The sequence below is a fragment of the Dermatophagoides farinae genome, chromosome 1 (genome assembly GCF_024713945.1).
Source record: "Dermatophagoides farinae isolate YC_2012a chromosome 1, ASM2471394v1, whole genome shotgun sequence".
Taxonomy (NCBI): Eukaryota; Metazoa; Arthropoda; class Arachnida; order Sarcoptiformes; family Pyroglyphidae; genus Dermatophagoides; species Dermatophagoides farinae.
This window is the reverse complement of record NC_134677.1, coordinates 2,823,076-2,847,342: the sequence shown is the minus strand read 5'-3', so window position 1 is coordinate 2,847,342 and position 24,267 is coordinate 2,823,076. Positions and strand designations below refer to the sequence as shown.

The 24,267-nt window shown below is 28.3% G+C and overlaps 2 protein-coding genes and 1 long non-coding RNA gene across 5 annotated transcripts; all 3 read left to right on the top strand.

The window, feature by feature from the left end:
• Window positions 1–294: 294 nt before the first annotated feature.
• LOC124492574 (uncharacterized) lies at window positions 295–1,911 on the top strand. Of its 3 annotated transcripts, none has more exons than XM_075735372.1 (4): window positions 295–863; window positions 1,082–1,545; window positions 1,625–1,714; window positions 1,795–1,911. In XM_075735372.1, the coding sequence occupies exons 1-4, from the start codon at window positions 356–358 to the stop codon at window positions 1,846–1,848; spliced, it is 1,116 nt and encodes a 371-aa protein (XP_075591487.1). In that variant the 5' UTR covers window positions 295–355; the 3' UTR covers window positions 1,849–1,911. The 3 variants fall into 3 exon arrangements, with proteins under 3 accessions (XP_075591487.1, XP_046911456.2, XP_075591486.1); XM_047055500.2 differs by having other exon boundaries at window positions 295–1,025; XM_075735371.1 differs by having other exon boundaries at window positions 295–1,025; window positions 1,629–1,714; window positions 1,795–1,878.
• A 10,468-nt stretch (window positions 1,912–12,379) lies between these two features.
• Window positions 12,380–12,891, top strand: LOC142598170 (uncharacterized). The gene is made up of 2 exons (XR_012832475.1): window positions 12,380–12,654; window positions 12,739–12,891. It is a non-coding gene; the product is annotated as an uncharacterized LOC142598170 (long non-coding RNA).
• A 2,179-nt stretch (window positions 12,892–15,070) lies between these two features.
• On the top strand, window positions 15,071–23,844 carry LOC142598188 (uncharacterized). Its single transcript, XM_075735381.1, has 3 exons — window positions 15,071–15,324; window positions 15,402–16,117; window positions 23,828–23,844. Exons 1-3 carry the CDS (start codon window positions 15,278–15,280, stop codon window positions 23,842–23,844), a joined length of 780 nt encoding a protein of 259 aa, XP_075591496.1. The 5' UTR covers window positions 15,071–15,277.
• The last annotated feature ends 423 nt before the right edge of the window (window positions 23,845–24,267 follow it).

The window sequence follows — 24,267 nt, the reverse complement described above, 5'->3', positions numbered from 1 at the left end:
ATTTTTTTTTGTTTGAAGTGAAAATATTGTCATTCACAATTGAATGAACACCACAACCAACGAAGACTAATTTTAAACCAGAAAAAGAGAAACGTTCATCGTTTCTTTTTTTCATTGCTTTTCAAATTGTCATCATTGTCTCTTTACTTGATATACCGATAACTGCTGGAAAATAATTTGTATTTTTTTTTGTTTGAAAAATAAATTTGAAAATCTTGACTTTTATCCTCTCTGTGTTGTTGATGTTGGCAAATTTGATTTGCTTGGTGAAAAGTTCAAAGAATAAGCAAACATTTGAAAATTTTACCTTAAATTCGACTGTTATCATGGAGAAATCAAATTGAAACTAACAAAAATGAATATACTCAATCTGGAAATAAATTTGTGGAAAAAATTGATGAAAAATAAATACTATCGTTTCATACACAATAATATCAATAATCTATATCATTATGATGAAATAATACGAAAACAATACCATCCACTATCAACGGAAAATTATAATGAAAGTGTACAAATCGAGAAATCAAACGAAATGATTCGTCGTCCATTCTGGAATGCAATTGTACCCGGTCTGATCAGCTGTTTATACTCTTTCGTTCTAATTGCCTATCTTATTTGGCCAGATATTGTTTATGTGCATCCATTTTTTCTTATTGTAACGTATATGTACCCAGCTAATATTCGAATATATTGTTCAACAATGAGTTTAATATGGGCAGTAAACTATATATTTCAAGTATTCTATGGTCTTTCAACAGATTTGCGACATTATCAATTTTTGCATGTATTACATTTGAATAAATCGAATGGACTTGGTTTAGATCAGGAAAATCTACGACGTTTACGATTATTTCGTGATCGTGTGTTTTCAATAGAACGAATAACATGTAGTTTAATTGCATTTTCAGCATGGATTGCCGTTTCATTTGGCGTCATACAACAACGTCTTTGGGAACATTCAATAATATGGCTATTTTTTTGGGGTGCAATTTTTATGCCGTGGTGTTTGTATGCATGTTCAGGTATGTTTATTATCATTATTGATAATATTTATTAATGATAATTAATTAATCAATAGGCTCATATCAATTTCCGACCTTCATTTTAACGGTCAATCATTATTTGATTTTAAAACAAAAATTTTTACAGCGAAAAATGCATAGATTTTACTTGCGATTGATACGAGGAAATCGAAAATTATTTCAAATACGTTATTTTGAATTCGTCAAATTGAATAAGGCATTTGTTGAGCTACAAAAAGAAATTGTTTTCAACAGCATACAATTGGTCCGATTTTTATCCATATTGTTTATCAGTTTTTCCGTTGCTTTAACCTATTTAGAATGTGTACTATTTTTGGCTTGGATGCCCATTCTATACGTAAATGCATATCTTATCATCTATGTTGCCCATCTAATTTCATTATCAGCATTAATACAATATGGTTCAAAAATTGAATATCTAAATAGAAATTTTCTCCGTTTAAATCGAAAATGTCTTTGTAATGAACATCATTTTTTCAATAATAAATATTTGCTTAAGGTAAGATGATTATTTATTACCAAATATTTAAAGATAATTGAACTTATTCTCGTTCATCATGATGAAAATGTACAAATAGCAAGAATCGGTTACGAGTACAATGCTGGAATGTCCCGTTGGTATGATGTTATTGGATGGTAGTGTCATTACAGGAAGAACTCAATTCGCTGTATGTTGAAGATATTTTTTTTTCTTGTACAAATCCAAATAACTAATTACTTTTAACTTTCTTTTTCAAAAAAAATTCAGTTGATGATCAATATAAGCACCTTTTTCTATCTGATTTGTCGTCGTATTGCCTAAACATTAGGTTAATTTTTTTCTATAAATGCAATATTGGTTTCGTTGTTCATTCATTCACTATACAAATTTGTTTGGTTGAAATTTGAAATATAAAAATATGCAGAATATTTATCGTTATCCCTTTCTAGCTTTGAATTCTTGATTATAACTTGTAGTTATGTAATAGTACTGTATTAGAAATGATTAAATTTTTTTGTTTTAATAAAAGTTTTAAAAAAATAAATTTCGAACATTTGATGATAATATGACCAAACGATTAATTTAGAAAACAAGTGAGAACAGAATTTTTGTCAATTAGTTTCCAAAAACGAAACACGTGATAATATTATATAGGATAATTTGATTGGATGTTTTTTCGTTTGGTACGATCCATTTTTTTCGAAAAAAAACTCAATTTGATTGTCATCATCAAAATCAATGGGAAATTTGACCATTTGATGGACATATTCTTTTTTTTCAATAAAAAACCGGATATTGTGTTGGAACACACACCAACACACATATACATCTAAACGAAGTAGATCATTGTCAAAAATAAAAAAAACAATTTATAAAAAAATGACCAATATTTACCAAAAACACCCACACAAACAAAAGACACCATTGAGAAGTGATCCATCATCGCGCAAGAACAAATGGTTGACATTTTTAGTCTTTTTTCCACTATACATTCCCCTTGCTGAGTTTGATTTTTTTTTCTCATTTATCATCAACTATTGAATCTTTTTTTGGTTCAATATATATAAATGAATTTTGTTATAATGTTACACACATACACAACACAGGAAAAAATCAATTTGTCAAACCTAAATGTCAACGATGATAATGATAATGAAAAATAATCCATAAAAATAGAGTGAAACATTCACTAAATAACAGAATAAAAGCTAATATAATTTACCAATCAATCAATTATTTTTATATAGAATTTAATTCCAAACTAAAATGATGGTGGGTGTGTGCATTGGCTATGATGGTCAAATATAATTTATACATCATGGCCATCAAAAGATAAGATATCTACCTAAAACATCCGTCGATTATTGCAATGATGAAATATAGATCAAACAACACGTGTGATAATGTGATAGATATGTGTGTTATTGACCTCTTAATATTTAAATTTTCAACAAAAAAAAATTGGGCGTCTATTCTAGATCAATGTTTTCTCACTATGTGATATAAAGAGATGTTCAAATGACACAATGATCGATAAGATTTTCTATTATCATGGAATCATTCTGTTCATTGTATTCACAACCATGAATGAATGTTTTACATTCTCCAAATGCTATGATTAACAATAATCAACAAAAATGTGTCTAAACATTTTCAACATCTTCATAGAAAAAAAATGAATGAATTTCAAAGAAGAAAAAAAATGAAAAATGATCTTCACATATACAATGATTATATAGCAAAAAGAAAAAATTCAAGTAAAAAAAACCGCCATGAATGGGTTTATGGTTAACGTTATTCAATGTTTATGATGATGCATTGAAATTTTAATCCACTGCACTTATATTAAAACGTATACACTTAATTTGAATTAACAGTATGAAGTATATACGCTCAGAATATTCTCCCTATCTCATATAATCATCATCATCATCATCAACAACAACAGTAATTCCGGATAATGCCCCAGTAAAAATTCAGGCTGCCTACAGAAAAAAAGGGTAGACAATCAGTCATTTTTATGTTTAAATCAATACATTTTATTTCGGATTTAAATTGTTTGGGACATTCTATCCACACAATGATAGTTGTGTAAAGTAAAAAAATGAATTCCAACCATATATAGGAAAATTTTTTTTTTGGCATTGCATTGAAACTAAGTAAAAAAAAGTTATTCAGTTAATGCAAGTCATTCGACTTTTTTGTTGTTCAAATGTATAATTTTTAAATTGAATTCAATTTTGCTGTTTCTTCATTGGACAGAAAAAAAAGAATGGGTGAATATAAATAAAGAAAAAAGAAATGAATAGAATGGAAGAATAAAATTTAAATAAAGTAACACGAGCTTTTTTTCTACTACTGAAATTTGTGTACGTATGTCAATTCAACACGAGTATATTTTATTTCCGTCCGTCTTTGGTAAATTATTATTATTTTTTTTGAATGAGACATGGTGAATAGAAATGAATCATATGTAAATTTCAATTTGCATAATAATTCTCTCACCATTCTAGGAAAGCCGATAGTGAACAACAACAACAAAAAAATGAAAAGTTGATATGATCTCTCTCTCTCTCTCTCTCTCTCTCTCTCTCTCTCTCTCTCTCTCTCTCTCTCTCTCTCTCTCTCTCTCTCTCTCTCTCTCTCTCTCTCTCGCATTGAATGAATTTCACTTACATAATTTTTACATATTTTAAATTCTTTTAAATGTATCCACAGAAGAAAAAATAAGCAAAAAAAACAGAATTTTTGTTGAAAAAAAAACATTTTTTTTGTCGTTTATTCATTCATTTTATCAAATGCCAAGCGAGAAAAAAAATATGCTTTCACACTAGAATTCTGTGGATGGAAACGGAATTTCTCTTTGGTCGATCTTTTTGGTTGATTCAATGATGCGAATAATATGTATGAAGATAGATATATTGGGTTAGAAAGATTAAAAGATCAAACAAACAAGAAACTTTTCTTCATTTTTGTTTCTTACACTCTTTTTTCTCTTTGATACTTGACTTCCGTTCAAATGTTTTACGGACATTGTTTTTCGATTTTTTTTTGGAATTTCCGAAAAGCTTGATGTCTGAATTTGTATGTTTGTGTCTTGCGAAACAAAAACAAGAAAATTCAATGAATGCTCGAAAAGAATATTCTCTCTTTCTTTCACTCAACATAATATTCATTTGAGTATTCATGTCTGATTGAAATGATTCAAATGAATTCATGGGTCAACTATTTTGATTTTTCTTTTGACTGAAATCGATGAACCAATTTAAAATGGAATATTACCTTCATTTTGTGATGTTTGAATATTTTGTATTATGTGTTTGGTCATTGCGGATATGGAATATCGATTAAATATATCATTTCACTTGTTTATTGTTGTGAAACAAAGAGGCCACAAAATTGATCCCAAAGCGATCTTGAATCAGCATTATAATTATCAAACCACATTGGCTCATAAAAACAACTACTATTATCAAAAAATCAATAAGAAAAAAAGAGATAGAAAAAGAAAAATTTGGTTGTGGTAAATGATTTTTTTTCTCTCTCTCTCTCTCGTTCGACACATAACCAACAACCAGAACACAAAAACAAATTAGAAACAATAACAATGCATAATGGAAATCCATTTTGGGTTAGTTTCCAGATATATACGGATACAACGGACGAATACAATCGAGAAAAAGTTATTTCGATCGATTCTAATTTTTATGTTTGCTTGTTTGTTTGTTGTTCCATCACCAAACAAATAAAAATAAAAAAAATAGCAGCTGCTGCTGCTGCTGCTTGTATGGCGTGGATTCTATTGTGAACCGGACCATTAACCGTTTCATCGGAGGGAGAAAAACATCAACCAACCAATTATTTCAATTTTCTTTAGATTGATTCTTTAGAATCGATACAAATCCACATGACAAGAATTGAATGAGATGTTTACATGCAAATTTATGACAATCAATTTTTTCCATAAACGCCACACACACACACACACATAACGTCGAACGATTTCATCTTTTATACCATAAATGTTGACACATATGACCATTCTTCGTTCAAACGTGGCTGTGGATACATTGCAAAAGAAAATTTAATGTAATCGCGTGACAATGGAAATCATCATAATCGTTTAAAAAAAATAAATTATTAGAATCATGAAAATGATTAATAACCACTTGATTTTATAATTACTTCAAGTCATAAAAAAACCGTGATTTAAGCTAAAATAATAATAGATTATTCAATCATTAATAATATAATGATTGACCGATCGATAAAATTCGATTGCCAAATTGCCGATCATTGAATCGATTGTCGTGGCATATATTTTTTTCTTATCACTGCTTCTAGTTATTATTATTGTATTCATTCATACACATTAAAGACACATATTTTCATTGATTTATATTGAAAGAAATTTTTTTTCTCTTTTTTCGTTTCTTAAGATGATGACAGGGGCAAACAAAAAAAAATATACCAACATTATAATTATCGCTATGGTTTCGAATTTTCGGTACGTCTCTCTCTCTCTCTCTCTCTCTCTCTCTCTCTCTCTCTCTCTCTCTCTCTCTCTCTCTCTCTCTCTCTCTCTCTCTCTCTCTCTCTCTCTCTCTCTCTCTTTTACTGTACGTTTTTCATTTATGTTGAATCGACAAGAATTGAAATGACGGAAAAAATAAATCAGATTTTTTTTCTCCTTCAATTTCTTGGCTTAACCAAATGATGTAGTGATTGAATGAGTCAACAGAATCAATCAATGATTAATACATATCGACAATGTGGTTGACGATGATGATGATGATGATGATGATTGGCAACAAAGTAAATTAATTATTGGCAATATGGTCATTATCATTGACAACAATAACCCAAAAGAACCATTATTTTCATGATTATTATCATTATAAGAAACAATAATAACGAATGAAAAAAAAATGAAAAGAATGTAAAGACTAAAACTTTATCAAATAATATTCGTTGATAATGAATTATTATTGGGCGTATGTGTGTTGTAATCATTCTTTGGGTTTATAGTTTGTATTTATTTCAATATATGGTATTTTTTTTATCGTTCTCCAATATGTAATGATTGCTTTGTTCCATCATTCTGTAATGCAGAATCAATTGTACATTTTTTCTGTTTTTGTTTTTTTTTTTTTTTTTGATTGGAAAAACATACATTTTCAATCGATTGTATTGCATAAAAAGACTAAATTACAATGACAACAACACATGAACAATTATAATTTCTGTACTTGATCACGATTGTATGTATGTTAATAATAATAATATTATTAACAATAATAAGTAAACGTTCAAAAAAAATGAAGAAAATGGATCGAGTTATTATTATTAATATTGTGTAAAAATGTAATAGTGTGACAGCCATGAAAAATTCAAAAAAAAAAAAAATGGTAAACCCACTTGAATCTTCTCTTTGGATATCTATTTTCTTTACGCCTACAAACATCCATAATAGTTTGGCTAACCAATCATTGGCCAAAAAAAAAACAAAACAAAAACTCGAATGCCCAAAATAAAAAAAAATACAGTTTGGAATACTGACACTGACCCTATCATTTGTCAAATTATAGCCAAATATTTTTTTTTCGTTCATTTTAGATTTCAATTTGCGTGCTTGTGTGTATTATGGAACACAGTAATAACCACACACACACACACACAAAACACTTGAGAATGCTGAAAATATCAAATTCTTTCACAAAACTTGTCATTTTGATTCAATTTGAATAGTGTAATGATATTGTTGAAATATACATGGTTTAATTATAAATAGTCATAAGAATTCTAACATTTTGAATGGAATTTTGATTGAAGTTGCTTGAGTTAATAATTACTTTAACGTGTATTAGAAAAAACCGGAACAATTTCCATTCAATTTATATCAGATATTGAAAAAAAACAAAAACAAAATAAATAAATAAACATACAAAATAATTTTGTTAGGAATTCCAAGAATCACACACACACACACACACACACACACACACACACACACACACAGTGAATTCTATCGAAAATAATGACAGCATGAACTTTTCATAACCAAAAGAATTGAGAGAAACATTTATCTAAATAATTGACAGTGATGAAGAAAATAATAAAAAAAAAATTTCATGAAAATCCTGCTGTTGATTCTCACACAAACACCCACACACAAACACTGAAAATACAATGAATTCAATTTCCATTTTTTTTTGTCTCAATGCAAAAAAAAGAGGATAAAGACAATATTTCTATGAAACTTGACACACGCAAACATACATGAACAACAGCGGCAACAACACCGTGTAGTTGGATTATCTAGATTCTAGAAGATTGAAAAAAAAAATAAATAAATAAATAAAGGAATGAATGCATCACACTGCTGAGAAGCAAAACAAAAAAACAAATCAAGATCTCAAATAGTAATACATCAACGATTCATATATTTGAAAAGAAAAAACCTGAATCAGAATCAGATCCAGTGTATGTATGAAAAAAAATGAGAGAGAACTAATGTGACAAGAATCTTTGTTGTCTTTATTTTTTATTCTTCTTTTTTTTGTTTTTTTTCTCATACTATTTGAGCTCATTAATTTTATCAGTATTCTTTGAATTTATATTACACAAGCATACACATACTTTGAAGCTCTTAAAAAAAGAATTATTTTTCTGGCTGCTCAATTGCTGTCATACGATGGTTTAGAAACAGAATAAACAAACAAACAAACAAAAACAAAAACAAAAAAAAATTGATCCACGAACCAGAAAAAAAAACAAAAATATCGATCCATGTTTGCCAAAAATTCAATTATTCAAGATTTTTTTTCTTTTTTTTTTTTTTTTTTTTTTTGGTTCCACGAAAACCAAATGGATGATTGCTTCGAAGCAATCAATCGTGAAACTGGTTAATTTTTTTTTTCTTTCCTTTTTTTACAAAACTCGGCACGAACGCCATCTTTTGTCATGACCATGGAAACAATGGTTAAATTTTAAATTTTTAAATTTATTTTCCATCCGATTCATTCAAACAAATGATTGATTATCATTCGAATTCGAGACTGATGCCAAATACCGTGATCATATTATCACTAATGATTATGAGTGGGATGTGAAAAGTTTTAATTAAAAAAAATTCTTTTCACTTTTTTTGGGAATGGAAAAAAAAGGAATAAAAAAATGTCAACAAAATCAAAACAAACGACAAACTTGACAATTATCCTATAGCCGGAAATGAAAATAAAAGTTCAATGAGTTAATTCAAATACACAGAAAGACAAAAAACAATTCCCTGATGATGTTTGATGCCCGCACACACACACACACACACACACATACAAAACCATTTTAAAACTGATGAATGAATTGAAATGAATAGTTCACTAAACTTGAATTTCAAAGTAAGTAAAAGTTTTTATGGATAAAACTTACACACACATACACACACACACACGCGGACACGAACAAATTTGATAGGATATTTTGTTTTGTTTAAACGAGATAATACACAATTGAATTGAGGAAAAAAACCAAAGTCAATTTATCAATTCTATATAAATAAATTGAAAATAGTGTATGTACAGAAGAATTTTTCACAGAATACATAGAATGAGAATAGACAGCAGACCACCATCACCATCACTACCACCACCACCCTCGTCATCAAACAGAATCCAGATTCATCAGATCAGAGTTAGAATGAGAAAAAAAACTCAACATTCAAATTTAATGGTTAAAATATATACTGACAAATTAATCCATTGAGACTTTCGAGGGAAAGCTAGTAAAAAAAAAATCTCTCTCTCTCGCTTTTTCTCTGAACCTTCCATATTCTTTTTTTGAGATGATAGCCATGTTGTTGTTGTTTTTCTCTTCTTTCTCTCTCTCGCACTCAGTTTGAAATAAAGTCAACCGACCGGAAAAAAACAACAAAAACAAATAAACAAAAACCAAATAGAATAGAAAGAAAAAATCATTCATTGAAAAAATTTTTTTTCTACAATGAAACAAATATTTTTTGAGTGAAAGAATAAATGAATGGAAAAAAATTGATGCTGGAAACCAATGCTTCCAATCACTGTGTAATAAGACGATTATAATGTGGTGGTGATTCCAATAGCACATTTGCTCAATTTTCCATGATGATGGATATTCAATTTTCAATTTTTATTCTGTTGTTGTTAAATTTCATCAAACAAGGTTAAAAACTATTTGCTTAAAGTTTACTTTTCAAAGTTTACACACTCACTTTGTGTGTGTGTGTTTGGAAAGAAGATAACTAATTAAATTCGGATTTGTATTGAAAATGATTTCATTTTGAATGATCCAACAGTCTCTGAATGATAATGACAGCATCATCAGTAGCATCCCGTTGTGAGTTGTGTTATTTGAGGCCTTCTGTTTTCTCATCAACACCATCTTACACAAACACACACACACATAAACACATTGAAGATTCAAACCGAAAAAAAAGTGGAGAAAAAAATTTCCATTTGTGTATTCTATCTATTCTGTATATTATGCGTATACCAATATTGGCCTATTGGATGAAAAAAAACAAATTAACCCAAAAATTGAAAATAAAAGTGATGAAAATGAAAAAAAAGAAGAAAAAAGTGATGGCAAAAAAAAAACGAAAACGATGTTGTTGATGATGACGATGATGTGGAATAGTAAATGAATAAAGAAAATTACACAAAGATTAATGATTCGGAATACTCATGGGTGGTATTTCCAATCGAAATAGAATATTCTATGCTATGTGTATTATATAAATCAAGGTAATATCAGGCCAATATAATATTATATGCCAGTGATGTAAGCCAATTCTCAATCAAAGAAACACACAGAGAGAGAGAAAGAGAAGAAATACAAAACAAAATCCAAAGACCAATTGGATTCTCTTATTCTACAAATAGTAGTAGTTCATGTACTAATGTTTCATCATTCAGTAAATAGATCCATTTCAATATTTGACCAGACCATCATCATCATCATCATCATATAATGGAATAATCTCTTCATCGAAAAGAATGGAATTATAAGATTCTACAAATATTGAGATTGTTAATAGGGATCAATTTGAAATCGTATTTCTCATCATCATCATCAACATAAGAAAATTCTTTCATCCTTATAATAAGTAATCATAATTCTCATTATCATTATAATCATCATTAAATCAAAACAAATCGAATCAAATCAAAAAAAAATAATGGAAAATTCAGGACGTAAGTTGTGTGTGTGTATTTGTAACTACCTAGACCTTTTGTTCGGTAAAATCCAAGGTTTGTTTGTTTGTCACTATATTTTATTCATGATGAATAGAAATTTTTCTTTTTTTCTAAAAAATGGATTACAATTCATCTTGTTGGACAGTATTTTAGTCGAACATATGAATTCTCTCGTATCACTACGCGGTAATGTCCGGTTATTTTCTTTCCCATTAATTTGTAATTTATGTATTGACCAAGAATCATTATCAGGATGGTGAATAAAGAGTTGATTCCAACAAAAAAAAATTCGTCACATACCTGTATGAAAAGAAAAAGAGAAAAAATAGGAAAATTTTTTTTTTAGAAAATGTTCATCAACAAACAATTATAAAATGGATTTTATTCTATCAGTTCAATGTCTCTTTTTTGATTAAATAATTTTCATCAATTTTACAACAAACAGAAAACTCATGTGTTTCAAAGTGAAAATAAAAATCCATTTTTCAATCAAATTTTTTTTTCGTTATTGTAACTTGTCGTTTCAGTTGTTGAAATAAAAAAAAAATTCTTTGTCAATGGTTCAACCGAAAAAAAGTTGTCGAAGTTTGAAACCCAAAAAAAATCCCAGAATTGAATACAAAAGCTTACTTACAGCGGACACATACACACACACACAGCAGCAGCAGCAGCCTAAACAGATGAATGATGAAAGAAAAAAAATTCGTTGAAATGAAATGAAATAATAATAAATTTCTTCCCAGAATATGAAAAAGGGGCAGAAATAGCAAAGAAATAAAAAAATATAGAACACAAAGAAATGATGAAATTTTGAAAAATTATTCCAAACATTTCGATCAAACGAACATTTCATTCATTCATTCATTCATTCATTTAAGAATTCATTTAGTCATCAACCAACAGAATGATGTATTGTAAAGTTTTTTCACTCTCTCTCTCTTTCTTTTTATTCCATCTACACATCCCCATCCATCCAAGTTGAGATAATTGAAATTTCTATTTTTTTTTCTCACTTTTTTTTCTATATTTCTTCCGGAAACATTTGGTACATAGCAGAGAATGAGAAAAATGAAAAAAAAATTGATTCAATTGCACCCAGTTGTAACACAGACACACAAAAACACACTCGCACACAGCCAAGTGAAGTAAAAAAAAAAAATTTTTTTTTTTGTACAATCATTCAAATACAAATGTACCATGGCTTAATTTTACTGAAATTCCAAAGATATTTTTTCATTTCCTAATTTTTTTTTTTGAGATTTAAATTTTCTCTTTTTTTTGTTCGTTTTTTTTTTGATAACAGAATGGAATGAATTTTCATGAACAAAAAAAAATCACAATCGATTGAATTGACAATTCTGTCCTGGTTAAGTGGTTGGTTATATGATTATTTATACACACTGAATTCGATTCCACTATATTCACAACATTTTTTTTATTGTATGGAGCATACACATGATATAAATAATGGCCATTCATATACAAGGATCACATCTTTATTGTGTGGTGTGTGCGTTTGTCAACATCGAACAATTTGTATGCAAATTTTTTTTGTTTTGTTTTGTTTTGTTTTGTTTGTTCTTGAGTATTCTTAAACAGCAAAAAAAAAAGAAAACAGTAACTTGATTCTTTTACCACTCAAAAAAAAAGAATAATTCATCTCTTGCACATTGAACAACAATGGATTTTATTTTTTATCATTTGATCATCAACCTAAAAAAAAAATTCAAATGCTAAATGCAAAGAGCCTTTTTATTCGAAACGATTATCATTTTGACAGCTTGCTTGCCCTGTCATTCTTGAGGTCTTTTTTTTTGTTTCGGTTCCATCTCTTCTCTTCCATTTCTCAGCAAATGAAAACATTCAGCTTCTTACAATATTGTCCACATTTTTTGAAGTGAGTTACAATTTTAGTTTTTCAATTAAATTTCAAAAAATGAAAGAAAAAAAATTCACATCTCTTTTTTTTCATTCAAAATAGAATCGCGTGCATGTCAAACTAGAGAAAATGTTTAGAATTCTAAATTCAGATCAAATAAACAACCGAATACGATTGTTGGTCAACGGGAAAAATGAATGTACCAACATAAAAAAAGAAACAAACTACAACAACTCAATACCAAAAAAAATGAAATGGAAATGAATAGAAATCGAATTCATTGAATAGAGAGTGTATATGTTGTTTTTTCGAGAATTCAATTCAATTTAATTTACATCAAATATTGTAATTCTTTGCCATTGCAACTATTCTGTCTATGTTTTTGTGATCGACAATTGTCGTACCACAGAGGAATGAATGACAAATAATATCTGAGCATCAAATTCTATCGGTCACATGTTTCTTTCAATTCACAATGAACACACACGAACGAATGACGTGAGTTTGTTTGTGTGTGTGAGTGTGTGTGTGGGAATCTAGAGATGAAAAAAAGAGACGTAACAAACGAAAAATAAAAATTTTTTGAAAGCACGACAATTCAATTCACAACAACGACAACAGAAAAACAACAGTGACGTAAACATCAAAAATTCAGCAGTGGTAATGATGATGAAACAAAAAAAGAGAAAGAAAAAAATATTCAAACACAAAAATTTCACAAAGATTGAATTCCTTCCTGAGTTTTTTTTTGTATTTTCTTTTCGCACACACACACACACACACACACTATATTTTTGTTTTCAAGATTTGAAATACCGAAATGGATGGCATTAAAAAAATTCTATTAAATTGAGAGCATCATCATGGAATGAAATAAAATTCAATTCTAAAATTTTCGCTTTTTTTTGTTTGTTGGAATTGAAAAAAAAAAATTCCGTTTGGACAGCCAGCCATTCTGGATAGAATTCAATAAATGCACTGTTGTAACAATAATAGAAATTTAATCCATCCATCCATCTGATAATCTTGATGGTCCTAAAAATGATTTGCAATTTTTCAATGTCTTTCCATAGTCCAGCTGAAACGGTCACTCACATTCTCAATATGCTATGATGATCACGAAAAAAAAACAGAAACTCACACACACACACACACACACATACTCGCCATTGATGGCCGACACGTGACCTCTTGATGTGATTTCTGTTTTTTTTTCTTGATCAATTTAACTCGATTCCTCAACAATGGAATAAATCTACCATATCAAGCAATCGTAAAAAAAATTGCACATATATTCTAAATATGATGATGTGAACATCTTGTGGTACTATCTCATTTTCATCTCAATATTCAATCAAATCAAATCAACACACGCAAGCACTGGATATTTTTTTTGTTCAGAATAAAAATCAGTACTCATTCAATGAAATGAGAAGAAAAAACAATAAAAATTTTATGATGAAAATGATGAGAGATTGAATATTGCATGTAATTGTTGTTGTTGTTGTTGCTTCGTTATTTATAAAAAAAAATTCCTGATTCACAAAGCTCTATATGGCATCACAAATTTGATTCAACTTGACTTGTCAGATTGATTTGATTTGATTGACGAAGAGTCTTCTCGTCATTGACGTAAAAATATTCAATATTTGAGGCGGCCAAGAGATTTGCCGCTTACTTTCACTAGTTTTTTTTTATTATCTGGAAAAAATGGTTATTGTAATAATAATAATAATAATAAAGATATTGAATGAAAAAAGAGAAGACAAATTTTTTCCCCAATCAGAAAAAAAATGAGGAGAAAAGAAATAAAAATTACTTTATATTGTAAAACGAAAGAATTTCTCAACAAAAAAAAAGACAATAAAATCATTGCAAGTGGCGGCTTAAAACACACATAGCCAAAGAAATCCTGTATCTGCTGCTGATCTTGAATGATGTTTTTTTGAGAATGATGACGGATTATTTCCATATGGCATGAATATATCTTTCTTTTGGTTATCTAGCAATAATAATTCGTGATTTTTTTTACGATGATGATGATGGAAAAATTCTTTAATAATGAATATCTGACTTGTTTTTCCATTATTTCAAATACATTTGATTTTTGCATTAAAATCACATCATTATCCACATCATACAGGAAACATTGATGATTTTTTTTTTGCTTATAATCGGCAACTTTCACACATTTACACTTTAGTGGTGCTTGTGGTGGGTGCAATTCATGTAGAAATTCATGATTTTTTTTTCGTTTTATTTCGAATCGAATATTGACATTGGTATATTAGGGTAAATGGAAAACCTAGTGGATCAAAATTAAATTTCAGAATAATTTAATTATATCATAATAATGAATTCAAATCGAATATAAAATGCAATCAAATGAATAAAACGTTAATGAATCAATGTAATGAGTCAAAAAATGGGATCATTATGTTGTACACCAACGGATTTAATCGTTAAACCGGTCATCAGGCCAGGAGAAAAAAATCTGAATGACATTATTTCCAAATCGTTAGATTCATATCATAATCATGATTCAAAACAAATATTGTCAACTTCAAAAGAAAAATTAACAAACAGACAAAGATCGATTCGTAAATTATCATCTTCATCATCATCGTTACTATATTTATCGATGAAAGAATCAAAAATGGGTGCTGTTCCTGGAATGAATCGTCAAAGGTATGTTTTTTTCTTGCCATTATTATTGTTACATTATTTATTTGTCCATTTTCTTCATTTTTTCTCATGATTTCCAGATCGAAAACAAAAAAATCATCAAAAAATAAATCAAAAAGACAACGACGAAGACAACAACGACAACAACAGTCATCATCTGTGAAAATAATGGAAAAAATCAAAGTAAAAAATAAAAATATTTTGAAAGGCAAAATAAAAGATGATGACAATTCATCGATAAATATCATTGATTCGAATGATTTATCCAGAAGAATGTTAGAAATATTAGCTAAACGTAAAAGTAAACGACTGAAACGTGGTGATTATAGTGGGGTAAAACTTAACGAAATTCAACAAAAAGAAGAATTTGAAAATCAAAATGTTAGCATCAATAAGAATGTTGATAACGAAAACCTAAATAATGGTCGAATGAATGGTAAAGAATATATTGTCGTTGTTTGTGATAACGACGATAATCAACAACAACAACAACAACAACGACAACACTCACGGGCTTTGAATAAACAGCAGAATAATATCGGAAACGGAATCGATATTCAAAAAACTATAGAAAAAAGAAAAAACAAAATGATGATGATGATGGATATGATAAAGAGAAAAGAATCATCAAAATCAGCCGTTGCCTCTTCACGAATCATTAGGTCCAAAGAAATTGTGACAAAAGCAACAAAACCAATAGAGCCAATGATAATGATGAAAGATCGACAAAAAATAGCAGACAAAAATTTTCAATCATATTCAATTGCTCCCAAAAATAGTGATGGCAGTATCCAAAGTTATGTTGATGATGATGATGATGATGATGATGATGACGATGGTGATGATGATGAAATTGCTGTCGATAAAAATGGAAAAAAATCCAAATCATCATCATCATCCAAATCAAATAAGAATAATGATCATAATAGAAAGAAAAATGATACTATTGTAAGAAATGACCAAAAAAATCATTCATTTCATGATAATCATAATGATAATGATGATGAATTCCAATCATCATTAAGCAAGATGTTTGTTGTTGGATCAAATATGAATAAATGAATTTCTTTTTTTGTTTTATATTTTTTGTCTTTCATATATCATTATTAATGTTCTATATGAATCTAAGTAGCAATCAAAATGATGTAGTCTTGTTTTGTGAATGTTCGAAGAAGAAGAACAAGAAGAATGATAATTAAAACAACGAATTTCAATGCAAAAAAAAAGACAAATGAATAAATGAGACACCCGGAGAGAACGAGAGAGAGAGAGAGACAAGGTCAATAACCATTTCGCAGGAAAATGAGAAAGAAAACACCGAAAAAAATATGTATCAAACACACTCGATGGATGGATGTTTTTTGGACATATCGTATATCATCAGTGAGAGAAAAAAAAGTTGTGATCGAGCCCATTTCCCATAACACAGACAGACACAGAAATCAAGTTTTTGCAACATCGAAAAAAAAAAATTCTTCAACTTTTTTTTTATTTACACAAATTTTGATGAACATTGAAATTTTTTTTCCGTCCTCCTGTGTCTGTGTTTGTTCATAAGTGTGTCTTATGTCAGTTTATTTTTTATTTTCTTGTCTTTTTTGAACATGATACTAAAACATTTGTATGGACAAATATATATACCAAGCAAGTAGTAGCTGCTGAATGAACTTTTTTTTCCACATTCATTCACACAAAATAAATGTTATTCAGGCTTCTGGATATTGGTGAAAAAAAAACATGTTACATAATAATTTCAGGAAAAGATATACATGATAACTTTTTCAAGTCTTTTCTTTCATTTTTTTTCATTTTTATTCATCATTTGATTTTCATCAACATCATCATTGTTGCTGTTCTCGATGTTGTTGTCTATCAATATATATCATGTCATTCTGTTTATAGTAATCACATATAGATTGAGAAAAAATAAATGTCAAAGATATTCTAAGATTATATCACCATAATGTGACTATAAAATTTGAATTTGTTTCGTCTTCTTCTTCTTCTTCTTCTTTGCATCATCACTGTCATTATGTAATGTTCGTATTTGTATTGAAAATTAGTTGTTTTTTTTTTGGAAACTTTTTTACTAAAAATAATAAACAAGAATAAAAAATGTACATCAACATCAACAATCAACACATTTTGATAACAACAAATGAATGAAAATAAAACTTTGATAATAATGAAAACCAAAAACAAAGGAATATCGAAAGTTTCTTATTATTATTATTGGAGCTTACCACCGCCACCACCACCATGCAAAACAAAGTATAATTCGTGTTTTTTCTATTCTCTTTATTTTCATCATCATCATAATCATCGTAATCATGATAAAAGTCTAGTAGGAATCTTTGAACAAAACAAAAAACTTATAAACATGAACAGATTTGACGAGTAAAATCGCACTAAACAACAACAACAACAACAACAACGATAACAAAAAAAATAAGTAAAACAAAGAATGATTAATTAGACACAAAGAAAACACATAAACTAAAATACAATGTATTGTAAAATAATAATAATAACAACAGCAAAAACCTTCTTGTATTTTGTCGTCATTGTTCCAGAAACACACAAGGACAACAAACAAACAGAGAAAAAAAACAGTACAACAAATGTAACCTATTTCAGAATAAAAACTATCATATATATGATGATCATTGAATAGAATGATAGAGTTAATTTATTTATACACAAAAACATACACACACACACATTGCATGTTATAGTTATACAATTACAATAAGTGAATAGAAATGGAATATATATACAAAAAAAATAGGATCCACAATCTAAGAAACATTTCTTCTTTCCACATTTTGTTTTGTTTATTTGTTTGTTATTATTGTGTTGTATAGATCAGGGCTTCTTAAACTATGGGTCGCGACCCCGAATGGGGTCGCGTAGCAAAATTTTTGACGTGTATTTGTGTAGAGCAATCATGAAATGGGGTCGCGAATGAAAAAAGTTTAAGAAGCCCTGGTATAGATAGATAAATGGGTTCACAAAAATATACAAGAATTAAACCGGAACAGTATATTTTGTTGTTGTTGTTGATGACGATTGATGATGATGATGATGTACATCATTCATTATATTCCAGCATTTAGAATATAGCATTTGGTGTATTCTTTGGAAATATCTCTTTTGTGAACAATAATGAACCTCCAAAGGTTTTATTCATTGTGTGTGTGTGTGTGTTCGATAGTCGAATGTAGTGTAGTAAGATGTTTGACAAGAGAAAAAAAGTTTGGTCGTAAATTAGATAAACACACACACACACACACAATATCCAAAAAGTCAAGAATCACATTTCCCATCACATTTATACAGTTATTAAAAGAAATAAGAATATTCTTTCAATGTCCATTTATATTATTCAGCAGCGTAATCATAAAGTAAAAAATGGACATACAACATGTTTGCTTTAAGTTTGTTATTCAATTTCAACAAAATACTCATTATTCCAATTAAAAAATTTTAAGAAAAATGAAAAAAAACCAGGCCAAGCAATTTAGTGAGTCATTCATTATGGGATCCAATGCGAGAAAAAAGAATAACGAAAAAAACAAACAAAATCAACAAGCAGAATGTTGTTGGATAAGAAAAAAAAATATTTTTGACATCTGTCAAACATTTGGATTTATCGCTAGGCCAATGAATGTTGGATGAATGAATGATTTTTTTTATTCGTTTTCACCAGATACAAAAAAAATGGCTCAATGATGGTGAACTTGGAAGATTTATAGTTGTTAATTTTTAATACATTTGATCCATTTTTCTGTACCAGATGCTTGATCATTAATTTTTCTTTCTTTCAAAAAAAAACACAAGACAAAATTTTCATCATCAGTAGTATAAAAATAGCCAGAAAAAAATGATGAAGAAAATTCTTCTCAATTTCAATGATCCAACTGAAGGAATACTAAAGACAACTGATGATGATGATGAAGATGAATCCCAATGGAAATTCTATCATCATCTTTCTATTTATTGATGAGAGTAACTTTTTTTTCTGTGTTAAAAAAAAAATTTCAAACAAATATAAAAGGTTCATTTGGAAATCTCAAATATATTCTTGTGTGAACAAAAACAAAGCAAGTAAACGGAAATTTTCTTCCACTTTATCATGAACAATGAGTATTTATTTTTTCAGTGCGTGTGTGGGTGTGTGTGTGTATGTAGAGAATAGAGTAAATTAAAACTTTCTTATTCGCTTATTTTTGTTTTGTTTTGTCATTTTGATTCCATGAATGTGAGACGTTTTTGTGGACAAATTTCAACAGTAAAAAGTATGGTATTCGTGTGTTTGTGCGTGCAATGTTCATTAGAGACATTTGAAAACAAAATAGACATTACGATTGACCGGGGGCCTAGTTGTTTTATTTCATGTTGATTCAAACACACAACTGACGTCATCTCATTCTATACGAATGGTTATTGAATAACCAGAGAAATAAAATTCTATAATACATTTGATTGTATCAATAACTTTGGAATGAAAACCGGAAAAAAGTCACGATGATGATGATGTGACAAACGACACAACTCATTCCATGGACACGTTTCATGAAACTCTTTTTTTTTGTCAATTTTTTTTTTGCTCTAACTTTTTTTCACTTTCACTATCGGAAACTTTATTTCTTTTTGCCGAAAGTTTTCACATACCAATAGTGTGTTACTATGTGTGTGTGTATATTACACAATGACTTACATGAAAGAATCTTAGTTTCTATTAGTTTTGAAAGTAATTCTTTGTTTTTTCTTCACTTTTTTTCATTTCATCAAACAATGGTTGGAACGCTAATTAACTTGAACCGATTGGTAGAGTGTTAAAACTTTTTCTTTTCTTTTCTTTTATTTCTATCGTTACACAAGTTTGTGACATTGTCATTGATGATCATCAACATCAATGATGTTTGATGTTGATAATCATCAATGACTATAGAATTGAACAAAAAAAATCACTGTTATAGATTTAAAGTAAAAAAATAAAACAGAAAAAAGTTGAAAGGTAATGACGGAAATGATTTTGTTAAAATTTATTCATCAATTTAAAACCAAAAACAAACGACCAATGAAATAATTTAACTTGAAAATTTAAGCTTGAGAAAATAAAAAAGATGTGAATGCCGACTGGAGAAAAAAATGTGTAGACAACTTGAAAATGGATAAAATTATGTTGGCCATATTGAAATCGGGCCAATAATGAGAATAGGCACGTTTTTTTTCTCAATTCTCGGCCTTACAAGAAAAGTTTCATTACATTCTTTCTTTTTTAACATGTACAAAATTCTTTTACTATGCAAATTGCATATTACATTAATGTTGAACATTGTCAAAAAAAAAAAGAAGAATAAAGTAGTGTTTGTAGTATATGGATCGAAACTAATTAAGTAACTAGAGAGAAAAAACAGAAAATGACGGCAATAACAAAGTGATGGTAGATCGTTTTCCAAAGAAAAAGCATTTTCCGTTTAAATGTAGCAAGCCGAATGAAATTAACACCAACATCATTATGAAATCTTTAAAATTCTGGTGAAAATAAAATGTGAAAAATTCCGTTGACAACAGTTTTCAACATTTTGGCAAAGAAATTTCATTGTAAATTTTTTTTCACAGAAAAAAACCAAAAATTAAGTTACGAATTTAATTCGATGTTGTTTCTTGAAATGAACAAATTTCATTTTCATGAAAAAAATTTTTTTTTTGTGTTTGTAAAATGAAATCGAAACTTTAAAAAAACTGATGATCACTATGGTTGTTCTTTTGTTCTTGTCATCATTAACCATTGTGTTGTTGTTGAAATCAAAATCGTTTTTCATAATAGTTATAATTTATCATTGATAATAGAGAATAATATTGGGAAAAAACTTGAATTACAAAAAAAATCATGATGAAAAACAAAGATCCAGAAGAAAAAATTTCAAGAAAAGCTGGACTTTGAATTAGATATTTTTTTCAGTAGTGGGGGAGGAAGGTGGAGAGAAAACTAATCGTTACCGATATATATTTGAAATGTTGAATTTTACAATGACAACAACAACAACAACAACAACAATAACAAAATTGGAAAAAAGTTACACTTTCCAATAACCTGGATTAGTTATTTGAATCAAATTGAGACGTTCGGTGAATGAAAAATGTATCCGGTCCCTGTGTATATGAGGATTCGACAATTTTTTTTTCGTTTTTCCATCACACTATTGCTTTTTTTTATTTCATTTCAAAGAAAAAAAATTCTCCTAAAACAGAGGACAATTTGTTATATGTTAAAGGAAGATATCTTCATTTTTTTGAGATGAAAATTTGTTTTCATCAGAAAAAATACATCTTCATCATCATCATCATTCGTATTATGATCCAAAAAGAAGAAAAAAAGTTCCTAAATTGGATAATAGACAGCCGAATGATAGTAAAATAAGCAAAATAAAAAATCCTGCTGTGTGATTCAGGTAAGAAAAAAACTAACTAACTGATATTATCTCAATACATTAAATATATTATTATTTACAAAATGTCCAAACATTTCAATGGGATTATATGCCACAACATTTTTTTCTATACTTACTGTATATACGACTTATCTCAATAGGCGATTACCACACATTCACATACAATCACCATGGCCATCCAAATAAATTAGAATTTACCAAAAAAAAAACCTGGTTGAAAAATTCAATGTGTAACGATATTTATATGATAGTTATGGTGAAACGAAGAAAATCCAAAGATAATTGAAATTGTTTAGCAGATTTGGATAGAAGTTACAGTCATAATCAAAATACAGTTGAAATGTTGTTGTTGTTCAAATATTGAATTAAATTTTATATTGGGAAAAAACTGTTACCAATTTAAATCAGTCAGGTTTGTTTGTGATATAATTTGGTGAGCATTAAATAAAAAAAGAAGAAAAATCAACACAAACACACACACACACGAGCATAAACAAGAAAAAAAAATCCAAAGATAATCATAGCATCAATTTCAATTTTGCATCCCATTCTTTCTTTACATTCACTTATATTATATGAAAATTATTATCATTTTCAAATATAAATTCACTTGGTGGCTATCTAAATCTGTTTTATTATCATCGCGGGCGAGGAGAACAAAAAAAAATGACTGTTTTTATTATTCTGATGATGGAAAAAAAAGCCAAGTAGCTGTCGATGGCCTCACCATTATCATCATCATCATCATCATCATCATCATTATGATGGCTATAATCATAGTCAATAATCAAATGCTCATAACAATCACCATCATATGGCCGGCTTGTTTTTTCTTTTCTTTACCATATTTTTCAAAAATATTCAAACCCGGAATATATGAAAGCATATAAAATATTAGCATCCATAATTATATGGATTTGATCATAAGTAATATTTATATAAGAATAAAATGTGTAAGGTCGGTTGGAAACACGTTTTTTTTACACACTACTCATAATGTTAATAACCATAATTGAATTGAAAATGTTTTTAAATTATCATTCTATGGGAAAATATTTTTTTTTTTTTTGCTTTGACGATAAAATTAATAATTTGAACAAAAAAAAGAGTGCGTGGAAAAAACGTTAGTTTAGTTTAAAATTTCAGATTTTTTTTCGGTTGTTAAATTCATCAAAAAAAAAAAAAAAAAAAATTTCACCCATCACCGATTGCCGATGTTTTGTTTGTTATTATGGTCAAAAAATCAATAAACTATTCGGTCATTAAAAATAAATACCAAAAAAAGCAAATTCCATGTTTGCAGCAAAAAAAAAACCTGTCCAAATATAACAATTTTGTATCTAAATCGGCAAACTATGATAAATGAAAACGATGATCATCATCATCATGATCATCAATGTGAATAGTCATTATTATTATTAACACTTTGAGGGTAATAAATTTACGATCAAGATCATCATCATCATCATTTTTCTTGCCGGCTTTTCAATAGATAGAGTGAACAGAAAAAATTCCTATTCGAAAATAATTGGTGTATTTATATTGACCATGAAATGAAAAAAAAGATGAAACGATAATCTAATGTTTGTTTGTTTGTTTATCTGAATAAGGAATTTTGGAATGTAATAATAATGTATAAAATTGACAGAATTTTTTTTTTCATTTCAGTTTTGAAATGACTTTTGAATTCTTATTTTGTTTTTGCATTTTTCTGATTATTGGTATTCTAAGAAATTTTCTTATATCGTCATTATATTACTTGTGTATGATGTTTTTGGTAAAATTAATGAATGAATCTGAGAATTGAAAAGTAAATTTGTTTTTGTTTCACCAGATCGATTGATCGTTTTTTTTGTTGTTGTTGTTGCTGTTGCTGTTGTTGTTGTTATTATCATTTTTGTTTTTCCTTTTGCCCATGGGTTTCGATAACTGGTCGATTCAAATCAATACTCAAGTATCGATCCAATTCATTCATTCGTTCATCTATAGCCTAGATATTGATTGATTTTTGTTTTTGTTTTTGTTTTTGGTCTCTTTACATTTAGGGATCGAATCAAATTAATTTTGCTCGTCCCATACAAGACAATGTTGTTGTTTGATAGTTTTCTGAATAATTGAGTTGTTTTTGTTGGCATGTTGAAATTTTATTAGTTTTTAAGATTTAAGTTTTTTTTGGAAAAATTCAATCTTTTTTTCAAAATTCTGATCATATCATCAATTTTATTTGATGATTCTATCTAGATAGTGTATATATTCTTGTTTCATTGTTCATAAATAAATAAAAAAAAAGAATCCAACAACATCCACAGAAAAATCGATTCGATTTATCAAGATCAAAGATTGAATGGGATAAAAAAAATAAAATTTGCATCAAAATTAACTTATTATAATCATGATCATCATCAACAACAAAAAAAAATAGTTCATTGTCATTGTCAATCAATCAAATATGTTTGCGTGTTTCCGGATAGAAAAAAAAACCGCG

What these genes read in the sequence shown, in the direction of transcription:
- LOC142598188 (XM_075735381.1), top strand. Translation starts at nt 15,278, where the DNA reads ATGAAAGAATCAAAAATGGGTGCTGTTCCTGGAATGAATCGTCAAAG. An exon ending in CCTGGAATGAATCGTCAAAG is followed by an intron (nt 15,325 to 15,401) that starts GTATGTTTTTTT and finishes CATGATTTCCAG; the next exon opens with ATCGAAAACAAAAAAATCAT.
- LOC124492574 (XM_047055500.2), top strand. Translation starts at nt 356, where the DNA reads ATGAATATACTCAATCTGGAAATAAATTTGTGGAAAAAATTGATGAAA. An exon ending in ATAATAAATATTTGCTTAAG is followed by an intron (nt 1,546 to 1,624) that starts GTAAGATGATTA and finishes ATGTACAAATAG; the next exon opens with CAAGAATCGGTTACGAGTAC. An exon ending in CAGGAAGAACTCAATTCGCT is followed by an intron (nt 1,715 to 1,794) that starts GTATGTTGAAGA and finishes AAAAAAATTCAG; the next exon opens with TTGATGATCAATATAAGCAC.